At 40.0% G+C, this 23,469-nt stretch overlaps 1 protein-coding gene across 3 annotated transcripts; it reads right to left on the bottom strand.

Moving 5' to 3' along the window:
• Positions 1 to 516: 516 nt before the first annotated feature.
• Positions 517 to 19,283, bottom strand: LOC119858336 (probable dolichyl pyrophosphate Glc1Man9GlcNAc2 alpha-1,3-glucosyltransferase). Of its 3 annotated transcripts, XM_043504084.1 has the most exons (12): positions 19,029 to 19,166; positions 15,332 to 15,410; positions 14,009 to 14,202; positions 12,989 to 13,098; positions 11,613 to 11,680; positions 10,865 to 10,991; positions 8,012 to 8,115; positions 7,488 to 7,608; positions 6,979 to 7,118; positions 5,893 to 6,032; positions 1,013 to 1,110; positions 517 to 937 (listed from the first exon to the last, which is right to left on the bottom strand). In XM_043504084.1, exons 1-12 carry the CDS (start codon positions 19,115 to 19,117, stop codon positions 822 to 824), a joined length of 1,386 nt encoding a protein of 461 aa, XP_043360019.1. In that variant the 5' UTR covers positions 19,118 to 19,166; the 3' UTR covers positions 517 to 821. The 3 variants fall into 3 exon arrangements, with proteins under 3 accessions (XP_043360019.1, XP_038264682.1, XP_038264656.1); XM_038408754.2 differs by lacking the exon at positions 19,029 to 19,166 and adding an exon at positions 19,249 to 19,283 and having other exon boundaries at positions 517 to 1,110; XM_038408728.2 differs by having other exon boundaries at positions 517 to 1,110.
• Between the last annotated feature and the right edge of the window lie 4,186 nt (positions 19,284 to 23,469).

The raw sequence follows: 23,469 nt of genomic DNA on the forward strand, positions 1-23,469 counted from the left end.
CTGGACCAGAGTTTAATGAAGTACTAAGCAAGCTTTTGACAGCAGTAGCCTCCTCTGCAATTGCAGAGAGAATATTTCAATTTCACTTTCTTCAACTATTTCAGTTAAATGATTAGTTCATTCATAGTTAAGAAACCAAGCAGAAGTTGAAAAAAGCAGGAAAGATTGTTTTCCTTTTCCAATCTATGAATAAAAACTGGGGTGAGAGGATGAGATCTATTAATTTGTTTCTGGTCACCATGTCCTTCAAAATTTTTAATCAGTTTAGTTAACTAACAACAGATAAAATACCACCTTTGCTTAATGAATCAGTTTTACATTTAAAAAAATGTTTTGATAAACTTTTTGATAATTTTTTCCTCATGTATCCAGTACATTTAAGATACTGTTTTTGAGCATTTTTAATTGAATTTCCATCCAAATAGAGCTGGATGCAAATCACAAGTAAAAAATTAATCTAGTAAATAAATGCATTATTCACCATTTTTTAACTTAATAAAAAATGGAAAAAATAAGAATCTGAATAAATGTAAGCTAAGCTATATAATTGCTTAAATAAATGTGTATAGCTATATAGTGTATACTCCTGGTTAGCAAAAAGCACCAAATGTATTGTAACGGTTATATTTAGTTGCAAATCAACGTTTTAATGGTTATCAACGAATGAGAATTGGCCTCTCTTTAGGAAAATAACTAAAAAGTACAAACATTATTTAAATTAATGATTCCTACCTGCCGATTTAAATCAGCAATTTAAATCATCCATCCTGCACTTGTGTGCACAACCCAAACCTTACACTTTGCTCTTTAGTGTGTTTTTGTTACTGCCCAAAACCCAGTTTCTCCTCCTTCACAGGGCACCTTTCTGCAAGTGGCTTTTGGAGACACAGTTTAATGCCCAGCACTGTGTACTTAGTTTCTGGCAGCAGAGCTATCACTGAAAAAATGGAAATAAAATTAAATGAAGTGGGGGAGGGGGAGAGAGAGAAGCAGCAGAAGCATGGGACTTTACCTGGTGGAGTAAACAGCAATGGGAAGAGCGAAAAATGCCCTGTAGTTGTCAGAGTCAGATAAATGCCAGCATGTTTTGGGCTCTCCACAGACAACAAGCTAAAATACAAGAACTTTGATTTACTTTTTTGCCATTTAGAAACCAAGCCTAATTTTACCAAAGTACACAAGTCATAGTTGACAGACTGAAGTCACCACAGCAGCTGCACAAGCAGTTTAAGCAGCTACTGCTGTACTAACGGTGGAGGAAGTAAAATGGTATCCAGCAGGGGCCACTCCTTATACTCGGCAACCCCTAGACCCAAAGCCGTGTAAGGGAGACACGCTCCTCCACAGAATTCATATTGCGTCTTTTCCCCAAACCATGTGGGTTTGGGGACATAAACCGCAGGAAGCAGCCAGTCAGAGGCTGAAGCTGCTGAGTAGCTGTATAAAGTAGTTCAAGGACGGACATTCAGGCATTGATGTCAGACTTCACTAAGAGTTCTTTCCTGTGCCAAGTGGTTGTTCATGCCAATCACCTCCTGCCCTCAACTTTGTTTTTCCAGTTACGTAATCCCCACCTAACCCAACTTCACTAAATGGATTTAAACTAGGGCTGTCAAGCAATTAAAAAAATTAATCGCAATTAATCACACAGTTACACAATAATAGAATACAATTTAAACATTTTTGGACGTTTTCTACATTTTCAAATACAACACAGAATACAAAGTATACAGTGCTCACATCATATTTATTATAAATATTTGCACAGTAAAAATAAAAGAAATTGTACTTTTCAATTCACTTAATACAAGTATTCTAGTGCAATCTTTATAATGAAAGTTGAACTTACAAATGTAGAATTATGTACAAAAAACACTGCATTGAAAAATAAAACTATAAAATTTTAGAGCCTGCTAGTCCACTCAGTCCTACTTCTTGTTCAGCCAATCCTCAGAAAAACAAGTTTGTTTACATTTGCAGGAAATACTGCTGCCCACTTCTTGTCTACAATGTCACCTGAAAGTGAGAACAGGCGTTCTCATGGCACTGTTGTAGCCGGCGTTGCAAGATGCCAGCTATCTTTAGAAATTTCACATTGGTAACTTCTTTGCATTTTGTCAAATCTGCAGTGAAAGTGTTCTTAAAATGAACAACATGGGATGGGTCATTTGTGACACTGCACTCCATAATGCTTTATATAAATATGACTTAACTGGAATACGTTTTATGCTAGATATGGCATGTAACATATCTTTGCAAAGGTTATAATCTACTGAATATATTCATCCTATTTGTATGCATGTATCATTTTTATATCTGAAGTTGTGAGCGTTGGCTCTGTGCTTGTATTTAAAGTGTTTGCTGTAGGAAACACATAAGGCAGATTTGGCCAGCATAGGGTGAAAGGATCATTCAAGTAACTGGAGTACTTAACTAACAATGGACTTTGGGAGAGATGCCAATCCACATTTGAGCTTTCTGAGAAAATTCAAACTAACATGTAAACAATGGCGTAGGCCTGCAAAAAGCTGAATCATTCATGGACATGCAACTTGCCCAGGTGGCTACAAACTCCGTCTTGTTGCTAAAAGAAAAGGAGTACTTGTGGCACCTTAGAGACTAACAAATTTATTAGAGCATAAGCTTTCGTGAGCTACAGCTCACTTCATCGAAAGCTTATGCTCTAATAAATTTGTTAGTCTCTAAGGTGCCACAAGTACTCCTTTTCTTTTTGCGAATACAGACTAACACGGCTGCTACTCTGAAACATCTTGTTGCTGTGACTTTGCACAGAAGAACAAAAAGGTTTCCGTTCACAAGAGAGAAAATATAAAAGGCCCCGGAAGCCTCTCCATTTTGTCTTCAGCTGGCTCAAGTGATGGCCTTTCCACCCCAAAGAGATGCCTGAAAAAAACTGGAACAAAGGACTGTAATTGAGAGTGATTGCTGGACCTAGGCCATAAACTACAACATTGGTCTGAAAAGGATTGGGCCCAGACTAAGAAGGAGTCTAGTCTGTGAAAGAAGCTTACTGGAACATTTCTGAGGGGGAGATTTACCTGTATTCAGTTTCTTAATGTGTTAGGCTTAGACTTGAGTTTTGTTTTATTTTGCTTGGAAACTTACTTTGTTCTGTCTGTTATTACTTGGAACCACTTAAATCCTACTTTTTATACTTCATAAAACCATTTCTTTTTATTAATTAACCCAAAGTAATTAATACCCGAGCATCTCTCTATCAGTGTTATAGAGGGCAGTCAATTTATAACTTTACCCTATATAAGCTTTATATAGAGTAAAACAGATGTATTAGTGGTTTAGGATCCCAGAAAGACTGAATACTGGGTGCTGGGAAAGTCCCTGTTAACTGAGAAGCCCCTGGGCTAAATAAATCTTAGTTTCTGTGAACTGCAGGGGGGTGTGGCCCAACCTCTTGGTCTGTGCTGGAGCAGACTGGTGTGTTTAGCTCAGCAAGACAGAAGTGGAGGGAAGCCTTTTCTGGCGGGGGGTGGGGGGGGCTTTGTTCTCATTGGTATCCCAGCATATCTAGTGACAGTCTTGAGGGAGTTTCTGTGACTCAACCTGTCACATCATTATCTGAGACTGCTATAATATGAAATATATGGCAGAATGCGGGTAAAACAGAGAAGGAGACATACAATTATCCCCAAGGAGTTCAGTCACAAGTTTAATTAACGCTTTTTTTTTTTTTTTTTTTTTTTATTAAAACGAGCATCATCAGCATGTCCTCTAGAATGGTGGCCGAAGCATGAAGGAGCATATGAATGTTTAGCGTACCTGGCATGTAATACTTTGCAATGCTGGCTACAAAAGTGCCATGCAAATGCCTATTCTCACTTTCTGGTGACACTGTAAATAAGAAGAGGGCAGCATTATCTTCTGTAAATGTGAACAAACGTGTCTGTTTTGTTTTTAAGTGCAGTTATGTAACAAAGCTATGTAAAATTTCAGAATGCAGTCCATCCTACTTCTTGTTCAGCCAATCACTAAGACAATCTACATCTGTAAGTTGCACTTTCATGACAAAGGTTGCACTACAGTACTTGTATGAGGTGAACTGAAACATTTTTCTTCATCATTTTTACATTGCAAATATTTATAAGCCAAAGTAATACACTGATTTCAGTTACAATACAGAATACAATATATGTAGAAAAACCATCCAAAATATTTAATAAATTTCAATTGGTATTCTATTGTTTAACAGTGTGATTAAAACGGCCATTAATCGCAATTCATTTTTTAAATAAAAAAAAAATAATTGAGTTAATCAGGTGAGTTAACTGAGAATAATCGACAGTCCTAATTTAAACAGAAACAAAAAACCTGAGGAACTAATCTGAAGTTTGCAGCCATCATGTTGTTCACTCTGCTTGTATGTTCTATCCTTCTCCCTTACCCTTTACCTTGTGCATTTAGTTGTAAGCTCTTTGGGGCTCAGATTGTCTCTGTCTGTACAGTGCCTAGCACAATGGGGCCCTGACCCCAATTGGCCTCAAGGCACTTTCCTAACAAACAAAATAATGGCAAACAGCAAACTGCTGTTTCATCTGTCGTGTGAGTGAGGCTTAGAAGCCAAAAGACTGGCCTTCACAAATATAACGTACTACAAAGTGAATCTCAAATCTCAGCAATTTAAAGAGAAGATCTGCTTAATCAACTACTAATGCTTATGGATAGGGATCCCTGTATTTCATAGCTACAGAATCCACTCCAGGCCACAGAGTTGTGCTGCAGAATCTAAACTTGTGATAAAAATGAATATTCAAATCCTGTTTGTGAAGCAAGCATAAGTGTAATCCAATGCAGTGATGCATGTCTGAATTTGTAGGCATCCTGAAACTGTTCAGAAGTGTGAGCTATCTCAGTCATCTTAATGCATTAATTCTAAAACCTGAAGGTGACAGGCCAAATGTTAATTTCATTCCTGGTCATGCTTATTCAGTAATCCTAAATCACTGACCATGCCTTCTTGGATACCAGAAGTCCCAAATATCTCTGTATCCAGCTACCAAGATTTCCCCATAACAGTTTCTATGAAGGTATGCAGGTATGTGTGAATATAAAAACCTGTAGCACACAATGAATGTTATGTTGTGGCTGTAGCATTGATTTTCAGATTTAATCCAATTAAAAGCTCCATTTTAAATTTAATGAAAACTGCCACAGGATTTCCAGTTGAATGCACAAGAGTGCCTTTGAATTTAGGCTCAGTTTGCCAGCTAGCATTGCTTTTGGCAACCTGGTTAATATTTTGTTAACCTACACAAAGTTTACTAAGTATCTGAAGCTAAACAAGTTAATTTATTGTCACACTATGTACAATACACATGCCCCAAATGTTCAAATGGAAAGAAAGATAGGAAAGCATGTAGTAGTTCTATCTAGGAGTCATGACTCCTGGATGCTACTCCTGCTCCACTCTTGACTTAAGCAATTTGTTGAAAGCCATGCAGCTTCTTTGTGCCTCTATGCCCATTTGTAAAGTTAGTATAGTCCTTATCTCAAAGGGCTATTGTGAGGATAAGCTACCATTAGTAAAGCATGATGAAGTCCTTGGATAAAATGTTTTCCATGAATGCAAAGTATCTTTTAAAAGGAGATGAATTGCTAGGAGCAGATGTGTGTTATTTTGCACCATCAAACAGTTAATATATTCCACCTCAGAGGGGGCTGTATTTAAGTGGTGGATGAAATGATTCTTGTATGTAAAGTGAATTAGGATGCTTCAGTTTGAGAGGTTTTACATAAGATATGAATTCTCTGAATTATCATACTGAAAACCAAGAGACAATCCTCCTTTGAAAAAATCCTCAATCATAGCCTGCAACCACATGAATCTGAGGAACTACCACTCAACAAGTCACTTACCTCAAAGGAAGAATAGTGAGGAGTATTGCTTTTTCATGCACATGCCAGCCAAACATGAATGAGCTCAGTGCACAAAGTATCAGGCATTGAAGAAAGCCTCTGGGCCCTTGGGGTTTAAACCAAAGACAGAAAACAGAGGGCTAGAAACAACAGGCAAAATAAGACTTCAGTGTACAATTTCACAATCCTATATATAAGCTATTGCCCATATGAAGCTTTATGATGTTATTACTGAAATACACAAATGAGCATCCAGCTCCTGCTTTTACCACAGCACCGCTTTGCAGCATCCCAGGAAGGTATATACTTCTGTGTGTGAATAGGTAGTACTGAAGGAAGCTGTCAAATAGACAGCACTGGAGATTGAAGGATACTAATTGACAGTCTAGGATAAAAGGATTCTACATCCTTTCTACATTGGGGGGAGGGATAGCTCAGTGGTTTGAGCATTGGCCTGTTAAACCCAGGGTTGTGAGTTCAATCCTTGAGGAGGCCATTTAGGGATCTGGGGCAAAAATTGGAGATCAGCCCTGCTTTAAGCAGGGGTTGGACTAGATGGCCTCCTGAAGTCCCTTCCAACCCTGATACTCTATGATCCAATTACCAGTCACCTGAGCCTTCCGCTCCTTACTCCATTAAAAAAGGTGGGGTGTTGAAAAGTGAGGGACCAACGCCGTTATTCCAGTCTCCAAATAATGCTATTAGGAGTTCAGCAAGTTTTCCAAACAGCTCTGCCAATGCATCTCAGTCCAGTCTTGATACATCCCTTGAATTTTACTCAAATCACTATCTACAGAATTACTTCCAGCACAGTAAGCAAAATGGTTTTGACAGAGTTTCTGCTATAGGTCTATCTGTCTCTAGAATACTCTATAGTTGACAGACTATGGATTCTAAGAATACTCAGAATGCTTTGTTATGCAAAATTACTACTGCCTCAACATCCACCGTAACTGCTCTTTTCCAATAAAAGATACTTATCTAGTTCCAGAGCAAAATTATATGTATCGGGTACACTTATGTTATTCAATCAAGGGAAAAGGGGACAAATTAAAAACATATCGAAGACTCATTTTTTTGACTTACCATTATGGAGATGAAGGTAAAAATTAGTGTTGCTAGTGGAGTCACAGAAGGAAGGACGGTGTGCTGGAATTCTTGAACCAATCCACCTGTCATTGAGGCTTTAGGAATCTTTTCAGGATCAAGGAATTTATATTTTATACCTGCAAGCGAACAGAATGTTTATCAAATTGCATAGGTATATTTTCAGCTATAGATACATACTTAATTTTTATGAAAAGTTATAATATGTATATAATATTAACATTTAAATAAATATAAATGGCAACAGTTATGTGAACACAAAGATATGGCAGAGATTTCATGCAAGTTTCAATAATCAAGCTATTCTTCTACAGCAATTGGGAACCTACTGCTATGCAATGCATAGAGCTGAAAAGCAAATGATTAAATGAATCTTAAAAACAAAAAACAAAATTTCATTCATTACATGAATTCAGAAAGGGAATCTGAGTACCACAGGGGCATTATATGCAAGCAAGCACTGAAAATACAGAACTAGTTTACTGTACCAACAACTGCTAATGTTTTGTCGACTGCATTGTACAAAGCCCAAAAATTAGGGGCCCAATAAGCATGGCAGAGGCCTCTCTTGAAAGGGAAAAGCCGTGAAATGACTTGAGGCAGTTGGCCCTGTAGGGAACAAAAAGAATAGAAGAGGACCCTCGTTTAGAGACTCTTCACAGTTTTTTTTAAATTGTTCAACTTTGTTTCTAAGGGCTTGTCTACACTATTGTTTAAGTCAATATAACTTATGTCACTCAGCGGTGTTAAAAAGCCACCCTCCCCCCCCACGAGTGACCCAAGTTACATCAATCTAAGCACCGTCCACCAGCACTAAGTCGGCGGGAGACACTTTCCCGTAGACATAGCTTCCGTCTCTCATTAAGGTGGAGTAATTATGCTGATGGGAGAGTGCTCTCCCGTTGGCATAGTGTGTCTTCACCAGATGTGCTATAGCTGCGCCAGTGTAGTACAGTAGTGTAGACTAGCCCTAAAAGAAAGGTTAGAGGGCTAGGGAATAAGAAGTCATTACCAGAACTGCAAAGGGTCCCAATGAAAGAGCAGAAACAAGGCAGACAATCAATCCCAGCAAAGTTATGCGAAGAAAGCTGAAGCTGCTCCACTTCAGGGATCCATCTACAGAAAATTAACATTTGTATTAATAGAGATATTTGGGGAGGCAGAAGAGGAATGGGAAGCAAACAAATTGACTTGAGTAGTAAAGAAGCTAGTACAAGTATCACCCTTAAGTAAATATTTTCAGTGAGTAAGTAGTGTTTTGTTCAACAACTAGGTTTACAAATCTCAAAGTTATACCCATTTCTCAACTGCCAGAGAGCTCTACTTTAATTTGCTAGTTTATTATTTGTATTATAACACCTAGGAGTCTCAGTCTTGGACCAGGACCCCACTGTACTAGGCATTGTGAAAACATGGAACAAAAAGACAGCCCCTGCCCCAAAGAACTTACAAGCTTAATATAGGACAAACAGATGGATACAGACAAAGGAGTAAAAGGAAACTGACACAATTCTGTCAGTGTGACAGTCAGTGGTCTGAGCACACCAGAAGCACAACCACCGTCAAGTCTTTTGTAGGCTTCAGAGCAAAAGTAGTTTTAAGGAGGGTTCTGAAAGTGGATAATGAGGTAGCTTTGCAGATGTTTACAGGGAGCTTCCCACAGCCATGGAAGAAAGCACAAAGGTACTTGTTTGACCTTTAATAAGTGGGTGATGGAGGATGGCATCATTGGCCGATTGGAGGTCAGAGTCAGCTTTTCAGTAATGAATGAGGGAAGACAAATAGGGTGGGGATATATTGTGAAGGCCCTTGAAAGTGAAGACCAGTAGCTTACATTTGATTTGAAGGGATGAAAGAGGGATAGTGAAGGGATGAAAAGAGAGGGGTGACATGGTCAAAATGACAGACTAGAAAAATTATCTTTGCACCAGCATTCTGAATGGCTATTAGCAAGGCAAGACTGCATTTGTCAAGACCAGAGAAAAGGATACTCAGCAACATGATAAGAGATGGTCTCTTGAATGGAGACAGTTTGATCTAACAAGTCTCTCTCATTTCTAACTATTTTGACATTAGTCTAACAGTCATTTTGAAAATGTAGCGATGATGCTGGTTTTGCTTTTCCAATAATAAATGTTATCCAGTTTATAACAGATCGTGAAATATATAGATTTGCTATATTTACAGAAAATCTTAGGCAGCTATGGTTTAGAATTAGAATGCCATTACTTTCAGCTTAAAATGCTTACATTTTTTTACATACCACTCATGAAATACTGCTCTAACTGCTGCCACTTTATGAGCTTGCATCTTCAACAGAATAGAAGGAACAAAGATAGTCCTTAACAATATTTAGTGTATGCATGAGGAAAAGAACACTTATTGCCATGATAAACTCAAATGGATTTCAAATTTCAAAGTAGATCTTAGCAGGAAAAATTAAATTCAGTTTACCTACATCTATTCTTTCTGATAATTAACTTGAACTTTATCGTCATTGACTTTATTCTGGCAATACAACATAAACGTCATTTTGCCAGTGAAATGTAAATATCTATGACCATTAGTTCGAGGCCGGTGTCAGAATATCTCCTTTTAAACATTTAGACTGTACTTTTACCAACTGGTTCTAAATAGGCTATTTGATGGAAAAAAAGTCAAGTCTGCAGCAGTTCGGGAAGACAGAACCAATCTTAATTTTGCTGGTAAAACAGCTCCAACTAAACAAGGCATGTTGTGCATTGACATGGATTTAATGACTTCTTATTGGTTTATTCACTTTTCATTCCTTCTCCTCTCTTCTGAATTTATAGACATCTGCAAAATACAATTAGTCTGTGGATCCCTTAACTCTCCTAGCCCGTGGATGCAGTTGCTTTCAACTAAGTCCCATTAACTTGAGGAATTCTGGAGATTAAAGTGAAGAACATTCTTTGCAAGGTTTATATCCTTGTACTTGCTGTTCACTATGCATGAAGCACTCACCCTATTCCAATCTGTGTAGCCAGTACAGTCTCATTTAGATCTTGAAAACTCACCTCTTTGTGACGCCCATAATAAGTGTTTTTTTTCCCCTTATTTTCGTTTGCATGAGGAAATATCTTCAATGAGATGCCAGGATATAAAATCATACTGCTTCTAATCTTGACTCTTACCCCATCCCGCTCTATTATTTGTAACCTTCATTTGTTGTATAGTATTTAAATTGTAGATAGTATTCTCCTTGGCACAGGGACCGGGGTCTTTCCTTTTCTTCTGAAAAAGATCTAGCATATCTTTGGGCACTATAAAGTGAACAGTAATCCATAGAAATAGGGTTCGAAGGGACCAACTGGGTCATCTAGCCCAGTGGTTCTCAACCTTTTTTCATTTGCGGACCTCTAAAAAATGTCAAATGACAGTGCAGACCCCTTTGGAAATCTTATACATAGTCTGCAGACCTCCCAGGATCCATGGACCACAAGTTGAGAACCACTGATCTAGCCATCCTACATCTCTCCAAAATAGCTTTCTATAATACTCAAATTGTTCCTGCTCTTGGCTTGACTTGAGTCTTTAGTAGTACGGAAATGACGTGGAGAAAGAGAAGCTTCTACAAGAGCAATTTAAAAAACAGTCTCCAATAAAATACTTTAAGTCAAAACTTCTATTTCATTTGCATCCACTGAATAAATGTGGACGTATCACTACCCCATCACCATTTTGCTTCATGCCAAGGCAATATGTCAGACTTATAAAAGAGAATTTCAAGGACAGTAATGACAAGTTAGCACTGAATGTAAATGTCATGTCTTTCTACACCTTCTGGGCCCTCTTCCCACACACCATTAATACAAAACACATTAAGGAAGGATCAGTAACTTACCTGCCTTATTTGCAGTGAAACAATAGGATCGTAACAAATATACACAATAGGCTGGGGCTACATAGATGTAGATGTGTTTGAAATGCAGGAGAACAGCAAAAAGAAGAGCACCCTCCAAATGCCTTTTCTAAATGGAAAAAAAAAAAGTTGTAGAGGTGGAAACCCCACAAGAGCTGCATTTAAACTCACCCTACCTTAAACACTAGCAGTTTCAAAGACGGCCTTCCTCCATTGCCTAAAGCATCAAAACATTTCATGTATGAATGCGGGGATGGGTATTTTTTCCATTTGCTTAGAACAAACAACTAGGCCAGAGCAGGGCAGATTCAGGTCACAAGATAATTCCTTGACCTTAAGGGGTGTTTGGAGCCCAAGGGATCCCTCATATCTCCCCAGCCTCAGAGATAAACCCCCTTCCTCAGGGTAATCTTTCCTGCCAATCTTTCCTGGTAGCTCCCTCCAAAACAGCTGAGTTCCCTCATGTAACAACTAGGAAGAAGTTGTGTATTTAAACAGCAATACATGGAGCTCATTCCCTCACAGGGTGGGCTGATATGCTGTCTCCACAGCACAGCTAATATTTTATGGCCAAGTGAACTTAAAACCAGAACAAATACTAAGAGATCCAATTCTAGTGGGCAGCAGTTCAGAACTGCTCCCACTTATTACAATAGGAGCAGGCCCAAGATTAAGGTAAAAGGTTATGTCACAGAACAACAAAAACACTGCAACTTGATTTTATGGTTACCTGAAATAATCGAGCAACAGAAAGAAGCATCAATCCAAATAAAAAGCCATTGTACTGAAAGTGAATATCTGAACTTGTGTCAAGGAAGAAGTTATTTTTTACCATCAGTTTGCTTGGACAGAATCAGAAGTCCACAATCAGCAAACAGATCAAATGGAACTACAAGCAAGGAAACATTCCTTAATTATTACTCCAAGTTGGCTATAAAATTACCTTTTAGTTATCAGTTCTAATTAGAAAATATAAAAGCTGCAGAGCTTAACCTCACTGAGAAATTCTTGGTTACATGCAGGTAATATAGCAATGTGTATTATGGAACTCAACAAAAAATGCTATAAACAAGGTTATTATGCTAAATGGATTCAATTATAATCCACTATCCACTTCCACCACCATTTTCACTTGATGAAAAATCCCCACTTTTTGCTGAAGTTTTAAACGCTAGTCTCTTATTAGAAATGACTTAAATGTTTGAAGCAGACATATTCAGGTGTTTGAGTTGCCTATGGAGATAGCTGACACAGGGAAAACTGACACAAATGGCTATTTTCTGCTGTAAAAATAATTGCTGCCATACTCCTTCTATATTTCCTCACTACACATATAACTGAAAAAATGGTAATGGCATGTCGGAAACATGGCATGGAAATGGACCTCACTGATGCGTACATATTCATGGTGAAGGGTAGAAAAATATCACTTTAATCTAAAGTAATGGATGTTCAAATATTGCAGCTAAAAATATAATGACAAAGTTCATATTTCTTGAGATGCAGTGGATTTTCATAAAGCTGCTGAAGTGCTCATTTTTAATGTATATTAACTGCCACTAACAAGTGCTCCTAGTAGATCAGTGCACATTTTGCTAAGACTGACTGATGCCTGCTAGATCTATTAGTTAGCATTATCATTTTCAACTTCATCCTTTCTTTTAAATGAAATGTTGAAATTAAAGGCAAAGAAAGTTAATTCAAGTTCTAGGTTGCACACTAACAAATCAAAGTCAAAAAGAGTTTGCTAGGCTGACTGCTCCAGAGTTGTGGATCCTCTGAACCCTGGAAAAGCTTAACTGTCTCTGTGAAACAATTTAGGTTTGCCAAATCAGTAAATTCCGACCACCTCTAGCTGTAATCCAACTCTTTGGAGCTATCTCATCATGATCACAGAACTTTTACAAATAAAACTTTGAATATGTTGTTATAATGAAACTTTACTCAGCTGAGACCCTCCTGAAACCCAAACAGTAACACAAAGGTTGCAATCAAGAGTAATATTAGGTTTGATTAAAATATTAGACAGTGCCAGTGGTTTTTGTATATATTGTATTTAATTTGTTTAAAGTCTTGCTAGATTTTGACAACTAACTGAAAGGATACGATCCACAATTAATAAGCCAAAGTTCCATAAGAGCAAAACAGCAAGAACAAACATTGGTTTCTCCAGAAGTTCTTTTCCAGGTTGTTTCCCATTTACACATCTGCAGCATCTGAATGAAGGAAATCAAACAGTAATACAGAATTATTTATTTTAGCACCTATTTATATTAACAACACGGAAGATGATCTCTTCAGGGAAGTTCTGCCATATGCCAGTTACTAAAAGTGATAGCAAATTTCTGATAATTCATTCAAATTATCGAAGAAAAAATTAATTTACGACATACTGTATAACTGGAAATATGTTTTTCCTAAAATAGGAACAGTTTATTTTTTTTTTTAAACACAAAACTCTGAAGGTCTGACTAATTTCCCAAGAAGAAAGTATGAGTGTTGTTGTAAGACTTTGCTATTTCTAAATCACTCTGGTGGGCAACAGGTTTTTCTTCAAAATACATGCTCTCACTCCCCGCCCCCAACGTGAGAGATTACACACACTCTTTGCCCTCCGCCAAATCCATGGTACATTTAAATATGCTATGAACTTTTATTAAGACTGCTTAACTAATTGCCAATAAAAAGTTAAATTTGGAAGACAAGACAAATAGAAAAGAATGGTTTAATATGCGACAAGATGTCAAAATTACATGAATGAGATTCTTTCATGTTTAGAATCATAACAGGGTGAAAAAAGATTTAGGTCATCCAGTCTGAGCTTTGAATTCCTTAAGAATTCTTAAACTGCCAAGTACATTACATATGACAGAAGGTAACTAATGTCTAAAATAAATTTAATTGTGCCCACAACATTAGACTCCCCAGATAAAAGAGGAAAAAAGGTCTATCTTAGCTACACCCCCCCAAATTGTTCCTTGAATATGTTTAGCCAACTGTGCTCTTTCCATACATTTACAAGTCTCTATGTAGACACCTTTGTGATTACCACCTGCCCATTTCTGAAAACTCAATACTTTAAACAGACACCCCATTGTCCCCAAAGAACAGAACACCGAGACTTACTCATGGGCTGCATACACAAAGAGAATATCTGTAAAAATGACAGAAAGTCTTTGGAAGAAGACTGTTGCATGACTGGAGTAGTTCAAATTTTGGATAACCAGCATTTCCTGGTCAAAGTATTTGGCAACGTGTGAAAGTGCATATTCAAACCAAGCAAAGAACGGAGGATAATCCAAGGTCCACTCAGAAGTTGCCTAAAAACAAAATAAGATTTACCAATTCAGAACTGAAGATCAAGACAGCTGCTCATAGAGATTTATATATAGAAAAGTTTGTCATACGGGATTAATTGGTATGTTCACTCCAGCAGCCAGTATCGAACAAAATTTGACTTCAGTCCTACTTCACAATGGAACTGAACAATTGTACAATGCTGAAAATGACTTCAACAGCTCTCCTATGAGATAGTAGTGTTTATGGAGGAACTGGAAATCTTTTGGGGTTGGTAATGGGTAGGTGTGGCAGAATTCACATTTTATTTTATTACAACTGATAATATTGTTTATTTTAAAGCATTTTTTTCCATTTTTTATCCATTTAAATAACGATAAATTATTGGGGCGGGGTTGTCAGAAAATCTAGTGACAGTAGGCATTGAGATTCAAAAAGTTAAAGCTTTATAACTTAAAACACAAGTTATCAACATCAAATGTCAAAATATACAAAGTAAATATTATTAAAACAAACTAATAAGTTCTCAAGCAGCATTTTTCTTATTTTGCTTACCTGTAAATTTTGATTATCGATACTACAGTGAAGGCAGTATAAGAACCCATAACAGAACAAAACAACTTTCTCTTCACAAGGGTGCCAATTATTTTTCTGATGTGGACTGATGTTCACTGTGAACTGCTTCATTCAGGTTCTTTCATACTGTTCCTGTCTCTGTTACTCTTGCTTTTTATTACTTAAATCTACGCACTTTAGTAATGACCTTATTTTTAGTTTGACTACAAGCCATCTCAGCATATACATCAAAATGAAGTGTGTCCCCTCAGCTAAGTTAACAGACTGGCATGGCAGGTAGCTGACACAGTTTAAGCTTTAGTAAAGCTCTCCCGAAATTTCTGAGACAGAGAGTAACACAGTGGCTTATGGTTCTGGGTGCCCTGAGGAGAGAATCACACTAATACAATGGAGTCCTGATCCATGATTGGTATCCCTGGGCATTACTGCAAAACAACCACGAACTACTGACCATCAGTATCCATGATATATATTTTCTGTGAAGAAAGGACTTCATTCGGGATGTCAGACTGGTGTCTCTAATAAGTACAAAACTCACACACAATTAAAAAGCAAATGAACAGAACAAGAACTTACTTCATAGTACCACTGAGAAACTGGTAAATTGTGAGTGATGGCAAGCCAGTTTCTATGTACTTCAAAATCTGTGGAATGACTGCAAAGAATATGGACATTAATAATAAGGCATGTACAGATTTAAAGATTAAAATTTTTTTTTCAAAATATTCAACCATTTACAGGTACACAGAAAAGAATCCGAAAAACTATTTGTGTTGCTAGTCCAGTGGATTTAGCTGCATCAAAGCCGTAGTGATAACTAGGCAATTCTAAAAAAGCAGCCCGAGTACAACAGTAACTATAAGAGAGCACGAGTCATCTTGGTTTCTACAAATTGCTAACAAGCAGGAATATTAGGATCCAGTATAGCTCTCAGTTTTGCTTGGCATCAGGAGCTGAAGTTCCTATTTTTAAGTAAAGCAATTTAAAAGTAATAGAATCATAGAGATAGAGGGCTGGAAGGGACCTTGACAAGTCAAGTCCAGCTTCCTGTGATGTGGCAGAACCAAGTAAACTTAGATCATCCCTGACAGGTGTTTGTCCAACCTGTTTTTTTGTTTTTTTTTTTTAAACTTTGAATGATAAGGATTTCACAACCTCTGGAAGCCTATTCCAGATCTTAGCTACCCTTATAGTTAGAAAGTTTTTCCTAATATTTAACCTAAATTTATCTCGTAGAAATCTTGCAGATTAAGACCATTACTTCTTGGCCTACCTCCAGATGACATGAAGAACAATTGATCATTGTCCTCTTTACCACAACTCTTAACATATTATCAGGTCCTCCATCTTCTTTTCTCAAGACTAAATAAATCCTAAACCTTTAATCCAAATGAGACCTCACCAGTGCCGAGTAGAGCACAACAATTACCTCCCATATCTTGTACACAACACTCATGTTAATATACCCCAGAATATTAGCTTTTTTCGCAACTTCCATCACATTGTTGACTCATTCAGTTTGTGATCCACTATAACCCACAGATCTTTTTCAGCAGTACGACCACCTAGGCAGCTATTCTCCATTTAATAGTTGTGCATTTCATTTTTCCTTCTGAAGGGAAGTACTTTGCACTTGTCTGTACTGAATTTCATCTTGTTGAATTCAGACCAATTCCCCAATTTGTCAGGGTTGTTTTGAATTTTAATCCTGTCTTCCAAAGTGCTTGCAACCCCTCCCAGCTTGTCGTCATCTGAAAATTTTATAAGCGCACTCTCCATTTGACTACACAAGTAATTAATGAAAACATTAAAGAGTACTGGACTCAGGACTGACCCCAGTAGGACCCCACTAGGTACACCCTGCCAGTTTCACAGCAAACCTTTGACACTTTTGGAGTACTGCTTTCACCTCACTGTGCTCCCACCTAATAGTAATTTCATCTAGACCACATTTCCCTAGTTTACTTATGAGAAGGTCATGTGGCACTGTGTCAAAATTCTAACTAATATTAACATATATCATATCTACTGCTTCCCCCATCCAGTAGACCAGTAACCCTGTCAAAGAAAGAAATTAGGGTGGTTTGGAATGATTTGTTCTAGACAAATGCATGCTGGCCATTCCTTTATAATCTTGTTATCCTCCACGTCATATAATATCCGTTAGAAATACAGACATAAAACAATGGAGAACATACAAAGCTAAAGAAAGATCTCCTTTGCATGGGGCTTATTTTAGTTTATAATATTCTACCATTAGCATTACTACTTATTACAAACTTTAGTTGCTCGGCAACAGAAACTATTACAAACAATTAGTACTACCAGATTACTTGAACGTATAAAGAACTTTTTAAAATTAAGTACTGGCATCAGATTTAAACCTTTCAATAACACCATTCTCACCTTAATGAAACCCATTGCAAAGACTCACTGCAAAGAGTATTCTTATTGTACAGGGAGCCTGAAAACAGTCCCAATTTATAGAAAAGCTGACTCCTGTTACTCAGAAATATAAAAGCTATTACATAGAATATTGGAAGATTCATGTCTGATGTTGTTCTGATCTGCCAAATTATTAAAGTTGCATTATAAATATGTAATGCTTTTGGTTACCTCAAGGGTAAATTGTCTTAAAGTTCTAGTGCTGTTATAAAAAGATCAGTTTTTTAGTCCTTTGCTCACATTACAAAAATCAAACCATTCTGCTTTATAATTGCAGAATCAAACTTCATATGAGCATAAGAGGAAGTTTTTATGTAATATGAAAACAGATCTAAGCATGACAGTATTAATAATGAGCTACTCCAACAAATACTTATGAGTATATTAAGGAAATGAATATGCTCATATTTAGCAAATGACAGTGTTCATACTTAAGTTTTGAGTTAAAAGCACCTGTGCTCCAGTCATTTATAAACTTTCGAAAATCCCACTCTGTAAATGTCTTGAAACAACTATAAAAAGAAAAGGAATACTTGTAGCACCTTAGAGACTAACAAATTTATTTGAGCATAAGCTTTCGTGAGCTACTGCTCACTTTAGCTCACAAAAGCTTATGCTCAAATAAATTTGTTAGTCTCTAAGGTGCCACAAGTCCTCCTTTTCTTTTTGCAGATACAGACTAACACGGCTGCTACTCTGAAACCTGAAACAACTATCAACTATAAAGCAGATATCATACTTTGATCCTCTAGCACAGATTTGAAGTGAGATTTTTTTAAGAGGTGAGAACAACCATCAGGCTGCTTAGGAACATTCTTAATACTCTCTACAGAAGGTGCCAGATAACATTGCTTTCAACTCTCCGTAATCATTACAAACCCAAATTTATTCCCAATCAGGACCAAGAAAGAAGATGGATTCTCACTTATCATAATTTGTCTCAGAACTGATAAATTTTGAAACTGAGGTACAGTGTTAGAAAAACAAATACACCCACAATGCCACATCATGTAAGTGTGCAGTCCTATTAAATAGCCTCCCTCCATCTGCGGGCTTGGTAGCTTAGTTAGAGTCATCACTATCTGTGCTAAAAGCCTAGACATTTTGAAACGCGTATGCAAAATTCAGCATCACTTTCAAGGCTGACAGATAAGGCCACTCGTGTCATGCACAAAGTAAACCAAACCAAAGGTGGGCGTGGGAGAAGATTTTTGACTCTCAGACGACCTGATGCCCAGCCCCTCCAGCAGTACGAAAAGAGGGCGGGGAGGCAATCTGCAGCTCAAACCAGCAAAAGCTCGTACAAGATGCAACTCTTTAGGGGTTGCTGGGGGGGGGAGGGGGGAGAGAAGAGAGAGAGGTAGCCTCACTGCCAGCTGATTTCACAACCCCCGGGGCGCCGTTCTCTGGCTGTGGTAAGGTCGTTCCGCTCGACTGCGAAGAGCCACTGCCCTCATACAGGCCCACCCCCGGCAGGAGCCCCTGAGCAGCCCCCACGCGCCAGGACGGCGGCCTCCCTGCAAGCCAGCGCCGGCGCCCGGGGCACCACGGGGCGTTGGGGCCACGCGACACTGCGCGGGTGATGCCAAGGCAACCTGGGGCCGCGCGCCTGACCCCTGAGGCGCCACAGCTCGCCCCGCCCCGCGAGTGCAATTCGGGGGGGGGGGGCGAGACCACCCGCTGGCCCCCGCGCAGGGGATGGGCCGGGGCTCTTAGCGCGGCTCCCCGGGGACTGGGCGGGCGGAGGAAGGAAGGAGGCGCTGGGCAGGACACGGGCACACACGGGGAGGGGGGGGGGGCTGTAGCGGCCCGGTTCCGCGGCCCTTACTAGGTCGGTATGAGGAGACATTTGAGAAGAGACACCCCGAGCGCCAGAGCCAGGAACCAGCTTCCGCCCGCCGCCGCCGCCGCCGCCATGCCCCGCCGCTCACCGACCGCGCCGGTGCCACCGCTGCGCACGCGCAGAAAGAGACCCCGCAAGCCCGCCGAGATGGTTTAAAAAAAAAAAAAAAAAAAAAACAAACAAAAACAAAAAACAAAACCGCCACCTTGCGACCGCATCGCGCATGCGCCACCGGTGCCGCGGCTGGCGGGTTCCCAAGACACTCGCCGACTTCGCCCTGCGCCTGCGTGAGGTGTTTCGGCTCCCTGGGGACAGGTCTACTGCGCAGGCGCTAATGGGTGTCTGTCCTGGGGGTGCTGCTGCAGGCTGGAAGGAAGGGATGGGAGCCTATAGCCCGCTGGGGTATCGCTCCAGTGCGCACTGAAGGGGAGAGTAAGCAGCACGCGCCAACACCCCGTGGATTTCACCTGGTCTCCCACTCAAGCCGTGGTGAGCTGGAGCCGGTTCCCACGACCCGGTTGTTAAATTTTGAAGCCGGTTTAGAACCAGTTGTTAAAGGGGTGGGCAAACTCCGGCCCGGGGGGCCTGGCCTGTCCGCCCCGCCTGAGCTGTTGGCTGGGGAGGCTCCCCTGAGAATCCCTTTGTAATTTTTACTCACCCGGCAGCACTCCGGGTCTTTGGCGGTGGGTCCCTCGCTTGCTGGGCGGCACTTCGGGGGCAGGTCATTCAGCGCCGCTGAAGACCCCGAGCGACTGAAGGATCTGCTGCCGCAGACCCGAAGCGACTGAAGGAACCACTTCTTCAGCTTTTGGCAGCTCATCACTGCACCCAAGTACTGTCTTGACTTAGATTAGGGTGAGATAGGAAAGGATTTCAGCCATGAAGTGTTAGGCCTGCAACCCTTAGAGGTGGGCAGCAGCTATGTAGTTTGACCACACCCATAAACACATCCTGCTGTGATTAGGGAGTCTTGTAAGTGCTAATAATTATTACACCTTTGCAAAATTCTACTTGCCTATTGGACTAAAAACTAATTAGTTTTCTCTTCCCCTATCATAATCACTCCCCCCTGGGAAAGGGAGAGAGAATGAATCATATTTTACCTGCTATCAGTACTCTTAAAGGACAATTTTGCAAGGCTGCATTAATAAGGATTAATATGCAGCTGCCTCCAGAATTCCAGTGATTGCCCTTCCCAGCAGCAGCGCAGGCTCTACAGGAAAATGATGAGCTGAACTGGGCAGGAGAGCAGCAGGCTCCTTCCCCCGAGCTGGTGGAAAAAACAGCCCTTTTCCCACCCAGATAATATCCTGTATGCCTAGAACCATTTATGTGTGAACTCACTGCCGCTGCAATACTTACGGCTTCCTGTCATCATTAGAAAGAAACCACTAAGGAATACAACTGTTTAGTTGCAACTCCTGGGAATAAATTCTTTAGCTCAGCCCCAACTGATTGGCACAACTAATGCCCTAGGTGCCTGTGAGATGTTTTTTATAGGTTTGCAGGCCTACAAGAAATTGGCAACTGTTACAGGGCTAGCTGTGTTTGTGTGAAGGTGACACTTGCATGTCATCTTGTGAGCTCTCTGGAGCAGGGAACCATCTTATTACACGTTTAGAAAGCACCTAGTGGGTGAAAATCATATAAATAGTATTTAAATTGACTTCTTTTCCTTCAGTGCAACTGCTACATCAACAATAGGTGGTTGTTCAAATTTAGGGACTGTGAAGAGCCATGGGTTGAATAGCACTGTTGCAGTATCTTTGCAGGAATCAGTGCTAGAGGACAGAATTGCTTACAGTATAATGGATCAAACCTTGAAGGGTCAAATGCATCCATACTAGCCTAGATTACAGCCTAGGGTTTAAAATGGCTTGTGCTTCTGCTTCATGTCCACACTAGGATTATTCGAAACCAGTTTGGTTGCATTGCCTTCTGGATAGGTATTGCAGAATTCCCTAGTGCAGCTCTCAGCACTAGTGCCTCCTGGGTGGTAGTATTTTGATAATGTACTATGTAAAGTCCTAGAGAGGGGGAAATAAGCTACAACTTCAGAAAACACCATGACATTTTCATTTGCAAACAAATTTATGTCCCTCACTGAATCTGGTGCACCACTTGTTACATTTTATTTACTTATTTTTAAAATACACTTTTAGTAACATTATTCAGAAAATAGCTATAGTCAGAAAAAAGTTTAAAATTAAAATGCACAATAAACTCCGTAAGAGTTAGAGGAAATAAAACAGATTATGATATTTTTCAGAAAGCAGTAAGTCAAAAGCATAGCTCTCTTAACAAATCTGGGACAAATTCTGGCCAACTAGAAAATCCTAAAGCCAGAAGCAAGAAAATAGGGGACAAAGTGCCCAGCAGCCCATTCCTAGACTCATAGCTTACTTTAGAATCCCTGGATATATCACACCACTCCACTCCTAATGTTGTCTAGGATAGGAGCCATCAGGGAGTTCTTCCCAAGAAGCAGAGGGGTAGCTGTGTTAGTCTGTATCCACAAAAACAACAAGGAGTCCACTGGCACCTTAAAGACTAACAGATTTATTTGGGCATAAGCTTTCGTGGGTAAAAAACCCACTTCTTCAGATGCATGAAGTGAAAATTACAGATGCAGGTGTAAATATACTGACACATGAAGAGAAGGGAGCTACCTTACAAGTGGAGAACCAGTGCTGAAAGGACAATTCAATCAGGGTGGACCAGTCCACACAAGAGATCCACTTCCTGGACACTACAGTACAAATAAGTGATGGTCACATAAACACCACCCTATACCAGAAACCTACTGACTACTATACTTACTTACATGCCTCCAGCTTCCATCCAGGACACATCACAAGATCCATTGTCTACATGCCAAGCCCTAAGATACAACCAAATTTGCTCTAATCCGTCAGACAGAGACAAACACCTACAAGATCTTTATCAAGCATTCTTAAAACTACAATACCCACCTGTGGAAGTGAGGAAACAGACTGACTGAGTGAGATGGGTACCCAGAAGTCACCTATTATAGGACAGGCTCAACAAGGAAAATAGAATCGTAGAATATCAGGGTTGGAAGGGACCTCAGGAGGTCATCTAGTTCAACCCCCTGCTCAAAGCAGGACCAATCCACACCTAAATCATCCCAGCCAGGGCTTTGTCAAGCCTGACCTTAAAAACTTCTAAGGAAGGGGAGGTGGTGGAATCTCTAGGTAATGCATTCCAGTGTTTCACCACCCTCCTAGTGAAAAAGTTTTTCCTAATGTCCAACCTAAACCTCCCCCACTGCAACTTGAGACCATTACTCCTCGTTCTGTCATCTGCTACCACTGAGAACAATCTTGATCCATCCTCTTTGGAACTCCCTTTCAGGTAGTTGAAAGCAGCTATCAAATCCCCCCTCATTCTTCTCTTCCGCCAACTAAACAATCCCAGTTCCCTCAGCCTCTCCTCATAAGTCATGTGTTCCAGTCCCCTAATCATTTTTGTTGCCCTCCGCTGGACGTTTTTCAATTTTTCCACATCCTTCTTGTAGTGTGGGGCCCAAAACTGGACACAGTACTCCAGATGAGGCCTCACCAATGTCGAATAGAGGGGAATGATCACATCCCTCAATCTGCTGGCAATGCCTCTACTTATACATCCCAAAAAGCCATTGGCCTTCTTGGCAACAACGGCACACTGTTGACTCATATCCAGCTTCTCGTCCACTGTACCCCCTAGGTCCTTTTCTGCAGAACTGCTGTCTAGCCATTCGGTCCCTAGTCTGTAGCGGTGCATGGGATTCTTCCATTCTAAGTGCAGGACTCTGCACTTGTCCTTGTTGAACCTCATCAGATTTCTTTTGGCCCAATCCTCTAATTTGTCTAGGTCCCTCTGTATCCTATCCCTACCCTTCAGCATATCTACCTCTCCTCCCAGTTTAGTGTCATCTGCAAACTTGCTGAGGGTGCAATCCACACCATCCTCCAGATCATTTATGAAGATATTGAACAAAACCGGCCCGAGGACCAACCCTTGGGGCACTCCACTTGATACTGGCTGCCAACTAGACATGGAGCCATTGATCACTACCCGTTGAGCCCGACAATCTAGCCAACTTTCTATCCACGTTATAGTCCATTCATCCAGCCCATACTTCTTTAAATTGCTCGCAAGAATACTGTGGAACACCGTGTCAAAAGCTTTGCTAAAGTCAAGAAACAACACGTCCACTGCTTTCCCCGTATCCACAAGGTGCAAGGCAAAGGAGAATTAGGCCCCTGGTCTTTACTGAAGAAAAGTAATTAGAAAACATCATGCATAATCTTATAGAAGGGATGGTTTAACTATGTTTCGTTCAGCCCTTAATGCTTCATTACCCATCTCCCTTGGGGAGCATGTGCCCAAAGAGAAGCTGTGAAGTATGGGTAGATGTGGTTCA

This window comes from Dermochelys coriacea, chromosome 1 (genome assembly GCF_009764565.3).
Source record: "Dermochelys coriacea isolate rDerCor1 chromosome 1, rDerCor1.pri.v4, whole genome shotgun sequence".
Classification (NCBI taxonomy): domain Eukaryota; kingdom Metazoa; phylum Chordata; order Testudines; family Dermochelyidae; genus Dermochelys; species Dermochelys coriacea.

Bases quoted from the DNA above. Each gene is read 5' to 3' on its own strand.
- LOC119858336 (XM_038408728.2), bottom strand. From the start codon at position 19,117: ATGGCGGCGGCGGCGGCGGCGGGCGGAAGCTGGTTCCTGGCTCTGGCG. The intron at 7,609-8,011 runs GTAATGACTTCT...TGTTCCCTACAG, and splicing joins TGGGACCCTTTGCAGTTCTG to GGCCAACTGCCTCAAGTCAT. The intron at 6,033-6,978 runs GTAAGTCAAAAA...TGTTGTTTCTAG, and splicing joins TTACCTTCATCTCCATAATG to CCCTCTGTTTTCTGTCTTTG.